General features: G+C 35.9%; 1 protein-coding gene across 3 annotated transcripts in view; it reads left to right on the top strand.

Moving 5' to 3' along the window:
- Positions 1–14,585, top strand: part of CFAP47 (cilia and flagella associated protein 47) — a 281,915-nt gene that overhangs the window by 227,883 nt on the left and 39,447 nt on the right. For all 3 annotated transcript variants that reach the window (XM_064646845.1, XM_064646846.1, XM_064646844.1), the window contains exons 58-60: positions 9,198–9,357; positions 10,001–10,092; positions 14,066–14,224. In XM_064646845.1, coding sequence (XP_064502915.1) covers positions 9,198–9,357; positions 10,001–10,092; positions 14,066–14,224 — 411 coding nt within the window. The remainder of the gene's footprint in view (positions 1–9,197; positions 9,358–10,000; positions 10,093–14,065; positions 14,225–14,585) is intronic.

The following is a 14,585-nucleotide window of genomic DNA, read 5'->3' as shown; positions in this document are numbered from 1 at the left end:
TTGTGGTGTAATGCTCACCCTTCTGATGTCCCTCTCAGTCTTAAGCTTGATAGCATCAGTCCTTCTCAGAACCAGAGGTCAAATGAGGATGTTAGAGCTGTCAAATCCCCCATTTCTTTGCTTGGAAGGCTATTAAAGTGTTTATTCCTCAACAGTTTGGGGACCTGGCTGGATTGAGTTTTGTGCATTATCATAGCACAGTCTGCAGTCTCTTTACTGGTTCTCAGTTATTTAGTTTTCTGTTCTCTGCTTCATCCAAACTGGTTTAACAATATTGTGTAATAGTGGCTGTTGTGATTTGTGTTTATAGTTTTGGATTTCTGATACCATCCTGTGTTGCAAACCGTGTTTTTACTCTAATATTATAGATAATTCAGTCTCTAGAGATGCTTACTCATATCTCCATAAACTCAGAATATCCTAAACATGACTGCTAAACAATTGCCATCATAAATTTAAAAAGTTAAAAACTTTTAAAAGGTTTTAAGTTAAAATTTATGCCAAGAAAAATGTCCATTAAATCCTTAGAGCTCACCTCGTAATGCTACTAAAAAACATTTTAATAGTAATGCAAAAAATCATATTTACCGGACTACAGGAGTGTTCTCTCCAGTAGAAACAATATTCCTACTTTAGGATGTATTAAGATATGAAATACATGTAGCATATTGTGAGTTCTGTCATTCACATAACTATTGTTCTATGACACAAGTAAAATTAATGGGCAAAGTTTCTTTTAAAGAGGGATTCCTCTTACCAACTTTGTCTATTTTCTTGAGTACTAAGAAACAAAAAAAAAAAAATTCTGCCTTACTGCAGAAACCTTTAAACCTCAAATGATGAAGAGTATAAATATTAAGACCATGAAAATTCATAACTCAGCTGATATCAATATGTGAGTCATTATGATATATGTGACTCTGATTACATACAGCTGTATGAAATGTGAAATTTTCGGTTGTGTGTAAAAAGTAGAAGGATGTAACAGCACCAGTGTCATTAATGATTTCACAACACTTTGCAGGTTCTGTTTAAAATCTGCCATAGCTTCAGGACTTGACTGTGCTTCCAGAGATTGGATAAGAGATACATATATCCACGAAGTTTAAAATGAAAGTAAAAGTACATCTGTCACAAGCAATCAGATATTTGACGTATGTCAAAAATTCAATTACATCTGAACTGAAGCAATTACATTTTCCTTTCAACCACAGACTCAAGATACTTTTATGTGTGTTTCGACCTAGAAAAAGATTAAGAAACAGGGAAGCTGTCATAGTCTTAATTTACTTGCTAGTACTTTATCTTAGGGTAACATGAACTTTCTTTAAGAGAGAAAGGATAAAGTTTGGTTTGTGGGGGTTTTTTGTGGTTGGGCACTAAAATGAAGGACACACTTGTTTACAAAGCGTATACCATTCCTTGTGTGGCTCTTGCATTTTCAAAATATTTGTGTGGCTATTTTCCTCTTTTACAGTGCTGATGCAGAAGAGGGTTTGGAACTTTGACTTTGTAGTATACCTCCTGCTTTCTGGGACTTTGGATTTAGGTCATTACTGTGCCGCAGACCTTTAGGGTTTGGATGCCTGGATGATCTCAGAAGATTTTATCAACATAAAGTTGTCATCAGGAAAATAAAGATGATAAGCAACTTTTAAGTGTATGAAATGGTCAGAGGAAGATGGGGTAGATCTACTATGTATAAGATTATTGGAGGGAAAAAATAGATTTGGAGGGAAAAAGCTAGAGAAACTGCCAGTCTACCATGAAGTTTTAAAGCAAGTGTTGGACTGTAGGATAATTAGAACACTTACTATTCTTATTTCTGATTATTCTTCACTCATTGCTCTTATTTATTTGTCATTCCCTCTGTCAAATGACTTTAATACAATACACTCTGGCCTCCTCCACACATTCTGCTCTCTTCTATGGCTTCATTTTGCAAATTACTGTCTGTGCCTGTTACTCTTTTGCTGATCCCTTGGGTGCTTTGTTTGTTCCTTTTTTCCATTCTTATTGCTGAAATATTCCCTGTCTTTATAATAATTTTCCTTCTCTGACATTTGTCTCATGTGTTGCTCTGTACAGCTCATTCAGCCTTGCTTCCTTACTGTTTGTTCTCTTATCCTGCCATTTAGATGTGTCTTTCCTAATGTGCTGACTGGCTGGATTTCTGTAAATTGAACCCCAAAAAACCTTTTCTATTTATCCTTAATAAGAATGTGATCTTCATGACCTCTGTTATATGTATTTTTTTTAAGTTTTTTTGGAGTTAAAGATCATAAGTGTAATTTTGCTTGTTTTGGTAATCACCACAGAACTGAATTAGAAAACATTAGAAACAATTTTTTCCTCAGTGTGCTCAATCCTTGTAATCATAGTTGTTACTGCACTCCAACAATAAATTAATATGTGTTTCTGTCAAAATAATTGTTTTAATTTGGGTTGAAACTGAACTGTAGGCTATTAGTAAAAGAAAGATAATTTTATAAATTGAAAGAAAACTGTATACTTGGCCTTTTAGACATGCTTCATTTAAAAACAAAATAAATTGTATTAAATGAAACAACATATTTAATTACTGAGCCCTGTTCTCAATCCATTTATTTTAATCTAAACAGCAAATGTTTAGCTTGCATCCATTATTTTATGCCACAAAGAAATTCTTCTAAATCAAATCTCTTAATTAAATAATCCAGAAAGTCTTTGCCAGAAGTATGCAAAATTGTATTAACACAAGTTCCATAAAATAGCAAACAAATCTTATAAACGTACTCTGTTTAATACATTTTATTGTGTGATTATGGTAGGGATGTTTTGAAGCCTTTCAGTTAGACTCAAACATTCATTGCTTTATCTGTGCCATTTCTTTCTTAAAGCAACTTCTGAAGTTTTAACCACTCATTTGTGAAATTGTTTATTAGCATCTGAGCTGCATATTCATGACTTAACTTTTCCAACTAAGGAATTCAGCAACTCAGGGGGGATCTTATTATTCTACATAAGTGCCAGAAGGGAGTTCTGGAGAAAGGATGGAGACAAGCTCTTCCCAGTGACAGGTAACACAGGAATTTTTATCTGAGCAAAGGGAGCACTTTGTTTACTGTGGGAGTGACCAAGCACTGGAACAGGTTGTGGAATCTCCATCCTTGGAGAAAATCAAAAGCCTTCTTGCACACAGTCCAAATAGATGACCCCTCTTGAACAGGGGGGTTGGACTGTATGTCTGTCAGAGGTCCTTTCCAACTTCAAGTACTCTGTGATTTTGTGAAGCTTCCAGAGGCAAGGGAAAACACAACTCTAACTTTTGGTGTAAAAATCCATAATTTACGAAGCAGAGTCCCCTAGAAATGCAGTCATTGTGGACCATCTGTGAAAAGAGCCTCTCTTGCATCCCACATATCTAAATTAACTGTACTGAAGGAAGGAAAATGGTTCTGTAATTTTTAAAACATTGGATGAGATTAACCTAATCTTTAGCATTTTACGTGGTTATTTTATTAGCTCAATTACTTACTGTTTTGTATATAACTTGAACTAACTTGAAATGCATTATGTTCCATTTTATTTGTCCCAGAGAAGTTGCAAATAGAAGTTTTAGAATAACATATGTGCCCAAAGAAACCATAACCCCGATCAAGTTATATTTTATTAGTTGCTTTTGCTGTTCACCTCTGAGAGGACATGAAAGACTGAGCAACCAATTACCTTCCTGTTTAATTTCAGATATAAATAAAAAGTTCAAAATTTCACTGATATACAGTTCATGACACAAACCTAACTGACATATTAGTAATACATGTGCCCTTCAAACATGAATCTTGATATAGCAATACATTTTTTTTATAAATATCATAGAACCATAGAACAGCTCAGATTGGTAGGGACCTCAAGAGATTATCTGGTCCAAACTTCTGTGAAAAAAGGAGCCTAGGTTAGACTAGATTATCTTGTCCTCTGCCCAGTCATGTTTTGAAAGCCTCCAGTGATAGGAAGTCTACCATGTCCCTGGGGAGCTTGTTCCAGTTTACAGTTCTCACTGTAAAAAATTTCCTTCATAGGTCAAAATGAAATCTCCCACTGTCACTGGTACCCACTGCTTCTTGTCCGCTCCATGTGGCTCCCTCTGAAGAGAAAGAACCTCCATTCTCTTTGTAGATACCCTTTAAGTGCTAGAAAACTGTGATAAGGCCCCCCAAACTTTCTCTTCTCTAGGGTGAAAAGATCCATCACCTCCAGTCTTTCATCTTAGGCAGGTTATCCAGCCCTTTGAACATCTTTGTGACCCTCCTTTGCACCCTCTCCAGTCTCTCCACATTTTTTTTTTTTTAATTCTGTAAACCAGAACTGGGCACAGTACTCTGGGTGCAGCCTGACAATCAGTAAATGGAAGGGGATGGTCACATCTCTATCTGAGCCAGCGGTGCCCCTGTGGATGCAACCCAGGATCTGACTTGCCTTTGTTGCTGCAACATTGCACTGCTGGCCCACATTCAGTTTGTTGTACGCTGGACTTCCAGGTCCCTCTCAGCAAGGCTGCTCCCTGGGCACACAGATCCTGGCCTGTGGGCTCTTTGGCTATAATATCCCAGTTCAGGACCTTGCACTTGTCTTTGAACTTCATGCAGTTCTTGCTGGCCCATTTTTCCAGTCTCTCCACGTCTCTGTAATTCGGCTCTCCCTTCTGTCCACCTCATCAGTTTAGTGTCATCATGGTCACATGGTGAGAAACTCTGCCTTGTCAGCATTATATACAACATTTTCCCTGCCCTGTTTAGCAATGGGAAAGGTTTTCCCATGCTTCTCCTTGCTGCTGATGTTTGAAGAACCTTTTCTTGTTGTTCTTGATATTTTTGGTCAGCTTCAGTTCTAGCTAATCCTTAATCTTCCTGATAACATTTCTGGTTGCCCTAGTAAGGTTCTTGTATTCTTTGATGGGTATTTGGCCGCCTTTCCATAGCTGGCATGATGCTTCTTTGCCTCTAGCTGCACCCAAAATCTAATAGTTAAGCCAGGATGATTTTTTCTGCCTCCTTCTTTTACCTTTGAAGGAGGAGCACTGTTTTTCATATCACCTGCAATTCACTGAGATAAGTATCTGTGTCTGGTTTCACAAACAAGGATGTATTTTATATGAATTCTTAAAATCAGAAAGAAGATGAAGCCTAGTGATCTATCATGACCACAGAATTCCAGAATCACAGAACTTTTTAATTGGTAAGGAACCTCTTGAGATTATTCTGTCCATCCAACCCCTCCCTTGCTCATGCAGGGTCATCTATAGGAGATTGTCCAGGACCACATCCAGTCAAGTTTTGAATATCTTCATAGATGGAGGTTGTTGGCTGTTGTATGATAATGGTCAATTCAGAAAATTTTTTTCATATTTACTCATTGAGGCTGAATAATTATAATACTGATGTAGCAAAACTAACACAGGCTGCAACTTTCTCACTGTTTTCTCAATTAGAACTCATAACAAGGGATTGTGATCATGTTTTAATGAAAGGGAATAAAAAAATTCAAGCAGCCTCACTGAAAGCAAAAAAAAAAAAAAGATACAAACAAAAATGAACTCACTCTCAATAAGAGTTGAGGCTGAAATGTTTTCTGTTCTTTTTTAAACTCACAGGATTTAGTAGTGAAACACTTTTGGAAGAGCTTCTATAAAAGATCTTAGTTTTTATATGTGAACCAAGCTTTTATCTCTTTTAGCAGATGAAAATAAATGAAGAACACCTAGGCCTGACTTTTTTAATGTATTTCAGATACTTACTGGAGCACTGGCAATATCTCAGTCTTTACTATCTGATATCAGTTCTCCTTTTCTGGATGAGTTCCTTGAGAAAGAATTAGCAATAATTCCCCAGCAGCAGCTGTTGTCTATGAATATTTTGGAGTTTGCCCTTTTGAGATTGTGAGGATAATAGTAGAAAACAGACCTGATTATACTGGGTTGACATTTACATGGCCAGTGCTAATTTTAGCAGGGTTGTCTGTGGTTTTGTGGTTTTAATTTAAACGATTCTGTAGTAATTTTATTGGAGAAACTATCACAAAAACAGGTAAACACAGAAATAAAAGTACCCCCTCCTAAATGATTCTCCATCAGACTTCGAAAAACATTATGAGCTCTGCCTGAACTGATGCTGCTCTTCTGGAAACAAGCAATGAGAGGCACTCTCAGATATTACAAAATTAAAAGCAATGCATCAAGGAACATAGTCCCTTCGACATCTAGAACATTTATCATCAAAGCACCTTACTAATACAAAAAATACATGACTTTGTGATGAAGTTCCATGAGAGGATGATGATTCTTTGCAAAGAATACTGCAGGATGTTTTGCTCACAGTTTTATCACCATGGCATTGCTTGGTATGCCTGCTCTTAAAATTTTCCTAAGCTACTGTAGAGGCAACAAATACATCTTTACCCATCTGTATTCCTTCCAAATAACATCCCAGATATAGGGATCCACTGCTTCTTTACTTTAATTTTAGCTCTCACAGTGCTATGCTTTCTAAGGCTGACACAGAAATTACACAGAACTCAACCACAGTGTATGGCCCCAAAGTGAAGCCAGGAATTTGAAATACACTCATTTTGATTTAATTATGTAACTCAGTTCTGAGCTGTAGGCTCAGTGCCCAAGGAATCTTTTACAGAATCAGTGTTCTCCACCAGCCTTTGGAGAGGCTTGAGGCGAGGCTTAACAAAAGGTTACCTGAAAATGAAATGAGGGAGGATGCAGATCTCCACATGCCTCTCTGCGAGGCAGTTAACTCAAATTACAGCCCTTGGTTCGAATCAGATGGCTTCAGTCTTTTAAAGGATCAGCTGAGCTTACTCTGCTAACTATTACTGTTTCCTAATGGGCTGTAGGACAGTGAAAGGCAAGTGAAGTATTATCAAAATCTGGCCCAAACCTTTTTACCAAAGGCGATGTACCTCTATTCCAAAAAGAGCCTTGCTATGGATTTCTTGCAAAGAATTTGTGGGTACTCATTGCAGTATAAATGCTTACATGAAGATAAGGGAGTCAGCCTTTTTGCAGTTAGGCGTATTTCATCTATCTTGTTAACTAACCAAAATCATAAGGAAATAAATCTGCATTAGCAGTTAATGATCAGTTGGTTAGTTGACAGCTGCAGGCAAGCCCAGTGATATAAAAATTACTGTCATTATGAACAGCTTCTACTAAGAAGATTTTTTATTAAAAATGTGAATACAATCTGTTTCAACAGCAATATTATAAAATTTGTCTTCTCATTATCTTTAATAACCAATTTTCTGCCAGAATGACCCAGAATGCTATCATATAGATTCTGTATTAAAACTTATTTTAAAAAACCAAGGCACTACGTCCTGGAACAGACATAATTAAGCTACAGTTCAAACAATATATGCAATGCATATGTAATATAACTAGGTATTAGTTTACAGTTTGTTCTATTTGTCATATGTTAAAAGTGACTGCAAATGAAATTTAAGGATGTGCTGTAATGGTGTTACAAAGTGGTTCCCTACCATTGTTGGTTACACTACTTTGGTGTGCATGTGTGTGGATTCAAGGCAATCTAATTGCAAATATATCCTGAGGAAAATCCTTCTATTCTAAAGATATTGCATTATAGGCATCTGTCTTAACTACACCAGTTTAAGCCCAAAGTGGGCACATCCCAGGAGAGATCTGCCTATTCTCTCACGGGGGGAGAACAGTGTGTCAGTGCTGTAGCATTGCAACAGTGTCTGTGATCAGCTTAGTTATTTCCGATACTGGATTAAAAATTAGTTGCTAATTTTTAAAGATTTTCAAAAAACCTTTTGGCCACATGATTACCAACAATATACGTATATGTAATATTATCTTTTAAATCTTGGATATGGACTTGATAATGCATCAAATAGGGAGATTAGGAGGTAAGAAAAAATCTTAAATCCTTATTGAAATAAAAAAAGAAGAAATATGGGTTTTTTTTTCATCCAGATACTAACATGTTAATGGATTTTTAATGAGGATATTTTCAAACTATTTAATGATACTAGATTTTTCAAGTAATTATTTCAAAGACAAATCTCTCATACCACGATAAACTAATACAAATACACAAGAATTAAGCAATTAAAAGTGCAAAACAGTTGGTTAATTTCCATAACTACTATATGATAAACTTCTTACACAAATCAAGATATGTTTAGGTAAGAACTTCCTACTCTAACTTGAGCAAATCCAGTCATTCCCAGGGAATAATACTCATAGGCCTGTATTAGCATGTGTGCATTGTAGTAAGTGTGAAATTTTATCACAAAAAATGATTCAAAGCTTAATGTAGAAGTAGTTGGTCATAAGTAAGAGGATTTTCTGCAGATAGAGTTGAAGCTGAAACCCTAACCCTGAGATACTGTTTCCTGCAAATTTCAAGAATTCTTTTCAAAGCAAGGAGCTTGATAGTGAAAAGACTATATGATTTACTTGTTCTACATTTTCCATAGCTTTACTTCTGAAATAGCTGGAACGCATCCTGAGGTAGACGTTCTGATGCTTGGCAGACTGGCAAGTCATTGGAACAAGCCCTTAAAAGTTCAATGTATCAGGCTGCCTTCATTACAGACAACGTAGCTTTAGGTTTTCTTTTTTAATACAGCAAAATCATTCTGATGTAATATCATACAGAAAAGGCATGTTTTGTATAATAATAATGTAGATTATTTTAAATATATTACAATTATATCTTGAATGCACTGTTACTCACAGGTGCAACCCACAGATGCTGAAAAAAACATGACTTAGGCCCTAGAAAACCATGGCATTGACATACAGATATTACACATGATCTCTGAATATTAAATGTGGGACATAGTTGTAGTTTTTTTGTTTTGAGCCTTCAGAGTTTCTCTGGGTCCCATTTCAAAGTTTAATCAGTAAGTAGAAGTTTAAAACAACACTTCATATAAACTTCTCTATCCAGGACATTGAAACATAATGTATCTGATACAGGAAGACAGGCCACAAATGCTACTATAAGATTAGAATTGGCTGTAGCAAGAGCAGGGTAAAATGGAACTTTTCACAGGGAAAACAGTACACTGATAAAATGCTAAACAGTGGTTAAAAAAGTGAAAGGGAAGTATATGAGTAAACCAATAATTTTCAAAACTTTCAAAATATCCTAACAATCTGTTACATCTTACAGGAATCCATTTAGCTCCAAAAGAAAAAGTGAATATCCCCGTGTTATTCGTGCCACATGCAATGAAAATGTATAAAGCTGAGGTGCTAGTTCACGTAAGGAAGGAAAATGGTGAAAACTGGACTTATGAGTTCTCTGGTGGATCAAATAAAGACTTAAACAGGTAATTTATTCTAATAGGAAAGGAAAAAGTAGTTGAGGATATTCAGTCCTGTCTTCATTTCCCCTTTGACTATTCATGTATAGCTCCCAAAGGCAATCAAGTGTCTGATTTGAGGGCAATGGGTGGCCATCAAAAGTTTTACATGTACCCTACGATGTGGATTCAGGGTAAGAATTGCCTCTGTCTTAATATCTTCCTGTTCCCACTTTAAATAAAGAAAATGTAAAGTACTACCTGCCAGTGTAGTTATGAATATTGAAAGCTCTTAGGTATCTCTGTTTTTTCTGTGTTTGGGCTCATTATGGTTCTCATTTGGATATGTTTATGTAATGCATAAACTACATAAACTTTGTTTTAGTGTAAATATTACCTGTCAGAATGCAGGTCAGGCCAAATGTTCTCATATCCAGACAGAATAATATTCAAATATGCTAAGTGGATATAAGTTGTAGCTGATATAATTTATAGCTGATATGTATAGTTGTATTTTATTTCTTATTTTTCTCAGATATATTTATCATTACAGTACACAATAAAATAGAGTCTAACCTTTCTAACAACTCTAGACAACAAAGTCTAGATTGCTTTGGAAAAAGAATTCTCAGCAGTCTATCATAATGATACTCTTCACTTGTTTTCCTAGGAATGTTTTTCTAGCAGAAAGTGGGGAAATCGAGGGAATACTCTGGAGATATCCAGTTCATGGAATACCTGAAGCACCACAGCAGAAATTAGGTAGGTAATGGCTGAAAAAAACTTCAACAATAATTTTAAGAACATTAAATAGTCATTTATGTTCTCACCTGCTTGATCACAAGAATTTGCAACAGTACTTTGCTACATCCTAAAAAAGATGAAATCGCATATTAAAAATAAAATCTCCATTTGCAACCTACAAATCTAGATCTATTATTTTGTTCTCATTGTGGATAAAAGGAGCTGGGGGCAGTTGGAAATCTTAAGGCCTGTGCCCTTCACTGTACCAATTAATGCTGAGTTTGAGAACTGAAGGTAAGTCTAATTAACTCACGGGTAGATTTCTGCTTGCATACCCAGAACACCCTTCTGGAGAGTTTACAGGGTGCAAAATGTTGGAGTAGATGTTCACTGTTTTTCTCAGCCTTGAATTTCATTTCTTAATCGAAAGCAGAATACAGAGTTGTGTGAATAGCAGCAAGTTTTCCCTTTGCTTCTGAGAAGTAAACTTTCATTAAAAAACAACTGACACTCACAAGGGGTTTTTTGGTTGCTTATTTTGGGGGTAGTAAATGCTTATAGAACTGATCACCTGTTTTTTTAAGGTGTGATGTAATCCCAGAACTGTGAAACAGGAAATTGTGAACAGCCTTTTAAATCTATATCCTTGACGAAGCTACATTTCAATGTGGACATGAAGGAAAATTTTATAGCAACTTGTCCTTTCAACTTACCTTTTTAAGAGTGAATAAGTGAATATAATACCTGTCTACACTAAATGTATTAAGGTACAGGAACAATTTCTGGAAAAACATAGAAATAGATATTTGTACTGTCATTAATTTATGTTGCTTAAGGACTCTTTACTTGTAGACAAATACCAATGATGTGGTATTAATTAGAGCTTTCATCTCTTTAATTTCCACTTTAATACCTTAAGGAATGAAACAGAATATTATCATGTAATCAGCTGTTGCCCCAAATGATGGTTTTAATGAGTCTCATTAGCATTAAAACTATGTATATTGATGTGAATATTTGTTGTGTTATTTAAATCTGTTATGTAATTCACTGGCACTCTGAGATAAATCTCCCTTTTATTGGGCTATTGTTTTCATTTGAGTCACAGAATCATTAAGATTGGAAAAGACTGCTAAGATTGAGTCCAACCACTAACCCAGCACCTCTGTCTTACCACTAAATCATGTCTCTGAGCACCATATCTACATGTTTTTGAACATTTCCAGGTCTGATGATCCCACCACTTCTCTGGTGACCTCGTTCCAATGCCTGACCACCCTTTCCATGAAGATATTTTTCCTAATATCCATTCTAAACATCCCCTGGTGCAATGTGAGGCCATTTCCTCTTGTCTTGTTGTTTGTTACTTGGGAGAAGAGACCAACCCCCACACGGCTACAACCTCCTTTCATGTAGCTGTAGAGAGCACTAAGGCCTCTCCTGAGCCTCCTTGTTTTTTCCAGGCTGAATACCCACAGCTTCCTCAGCTGCTCCTCATCAGACTCACGCTCCAGACTCTCCCCCAGCTCCAGTGCCCTTCTCTGGACATGCTCCAGCCCCTCAATGTCTTTCCTGTAATGAGGGGCCCAAAACTGAACACAGGATTTGAGGTGCAGCCTCACCAGTGCTGAGTACAGGGGGATGATCACTGCCCTGGTCCTGCTGGCCACGCTATTGCTGACACAGGCCAGGTGCCATTGGGCTTCTTGGCCACCTGGGCTCGCTGCCTCATGTTCAGCTGATTTTTGACCAAATCCCCAGGTCCTTTTCTGCTGGGCAGCTTGCCAGCCATTTTTACCCAAGCCTGAGGTGTTCCCTAGGGTTGTTGTGACCCAAATGCAGGACCCAAGACTTGCCATATAAGCTGTGAATTAAAACTATTAACATTCATAAGTTGCTTAAGTAACATCATTTCTGAAACCTAAATAATGTCAAATCTTAAGTAATTTTAAATTCCTAAATGCTTCTTTAAAGCAGCAAAACTAAATTTATATTTATAAATGTTTTCTATTAGTTTATGTTCAGTAAATGTAATGCATACAAGAAACATTGCTTTCATTTTGAATACATGCCATTCTTTGGCCAGCATGTTATGTTGGGCTAACTTTTTTTTTCTAAGGAAGTACTAGGTTCTTCAAAAATTACCCAGAAAACTGAAATATCTGTTTGTGAGTGTATTTAGGAAGCTTTCTATTCTTATATTGATTCTGAAATCCCATGGTTTTCAGTTTTAAATGGGCTTTTTAAAAACCTGTGTTGTAAGGCATGAATCCAAAGCAGATAATAACAAGAAATATACTTTTTAAAAATTATTTTAAATAATAAACAAAATTGTGTTGTAATTTTTTTTAATGCAGACACTTATTAAAATTGCCTGGAGGCTACAAGCTCTTATGTCAAAAACCAAAGCTGTTTTGCTAGTATATTAGGCAGTTCATCTTTCTGTCATTCTTATTTGCATCTTAATGTACTTAAACTTCTAGAAGTCACTTGGCTTACTATCTCATGAGACCAATTAAAATGATCAGTGGTCACAGCCCATGTAGAACATGTTAGGTAGATGATAACTTGGCTATCTTATAAAAGTGATTACAAGCAGAGGATCATCCAGAATACTTTTTTTGTTCTTGTAGTCAAAGCACCATACACCAGTTTAGGTTGGAGAGGACCACTGGAGGTCATCTATTCCAACTCCCTGGTCAAAAGTAGGTTTAATTAGATCAGGTTTTTGAGGGACTTTTCCAGTCAAATCCCAGATGTATCTGACTTTTATCCATAAGTATTACTTAGCTGTTTAGAAAAAAGAAAATATAGAGTCAATTCAGATAGCTAGATGAACTGTGGAATAAAAAAGGATGTGAACACAACATGTGCACACAGTAATCTGAAACATTTAGTAAGCTAGTGTAATGCAGACAATGTAATCTATTCTTAAATAAGAAAGCTCTAGAAATTACTTCAGCCCTGTTAAACAGGAAAGGGGATTACTTGAACTTGATGTATAAATACCTATTTTCCAGAATAATGATAGTGAATCAGAACTGAAAGCTGAAGATAAATAAACATGGCATTGAAGAAAGAGTTTCATTGCTCTTTTTAAGCACTTTACATAATTACTCACCATGATATGGTTCTAAATTATTCATCATTAACTCCTGATGTTAAGTTCTGTTAATTTTTAAAGAAACATTGGATATAATTCTGATGAATATGACTTCTAGACCTTGACACTGACAAGTATGTGATCAGCTCTTCTTTTTCATGTTGATTCCCATAACTCTAAAAAATTCTAAGTCTTTTGTTTCAGTTCTTGCATGTAATTTCCTCCTCTTTCTCTGCCAATAAATATTGAAAGAACCATAAAGAGTAACTATTGAAGCAAGCTTTAGAAAAACTAATGTGTAAGCTAGGGCCTGAAAACTTTGTAATGAAAAAGACATATTTTATAAGCAATAAATTAAAATCACTTCTGAATTGAAAAAAAAAGCTCTGTCATGCTTCAAACAGAAACTTGTATGAGAATACTTTTTATTCTGGCATACTTCTATTAAAGCTGAAGTTTGAACAACAGTTTTCTTAAATTAGGAAATCAAAGAGTAACTTAATATTCTTTCCTTTAACCTTCAAATTCTTGTATTTCTTTGGTTTTGTTTCAGTCTTCCTTTCTTATTGGCATATTTCAAACTATGCCGTAATTCCTATTTGCAATTGAACTAAAATGAAGATACATTTAATGATTAAAAATAAGAGAGAAATTTGCAAATGTTGTTAGGAACTAACTGTACAAACAGATTTTTCTTTGCTTAGCAATAGTCCTGCTACTTCACCTAACAGAGCAATGGAAACTGAAGGCTGGGGAAAAGCTTTCGTTTGTCTTGCTCCTCACTGGTATTTTGTCTTTCTCTAAGCACGCTTAACTTCTATGTTTAATTGCTTTGTTAAAATCAAGATGCCAGTGCTTTACAAATAACATGATTTTACTTCTCTGTAGTTGTGGTGCGCTGTCGAGCCAGGCAGAGAGTAGAGCAAAGAGTAGAAATGCTGCTGATGGGTGTAGTCCCTGGTGCAACTGCTGTGACTGATGCAACAAATTCCGACATGGTCGATAGAGATAATTCAGCCAACACCCAAGAAGTTAAAGTCACTGATGGTAAGAATAAATAGTTTTGGTATCATACTATTTTAGGGATGTTGCAAATAAGGTAAGTACTTCACCAAATGTGCAGTTCAGCCATGGCAAAGTGAGGTTTAGAAAAATTTTCCCAGTCCATATTTCTATTGTTTTGCAAATATAGGATATCTGTTTAATAGTATGTCTTCAGCTATAGGCACCTTTGAACCTGACCTGTCTTTTTGTTTTTTAATCTGTCTTGGCTGTAAGGCTTGCACGCAATACAATCTCTGCTTTGAAAGAGAACAGCCTGCACAAAGTCTAAAGTTAGCAAAAATATGTCTGTGTAAGCACTGCAAAGAAACATTTATCTGCAGATTGTCCTTGTTTTTAAGATGCA

The sequence above is a fragment of the Pseudopipra pipra genome, chromosome 2 (assembly GCF_036250125.1).
Source record: "Pseudopipra pipra isolate bDixPip1 chromosome 2, bDixPip1.hap1, whole genome shotgun sequence".
Lineage (NCBI taxonomy): Eukaryota > Metazoa > Chordata > Aves > Passeriformes > Pipridae > Pseudopipra > Pseudopipra pipra.
This window is presented reverse-complemented; position numbering and strand designations above follow the sequence as displayed.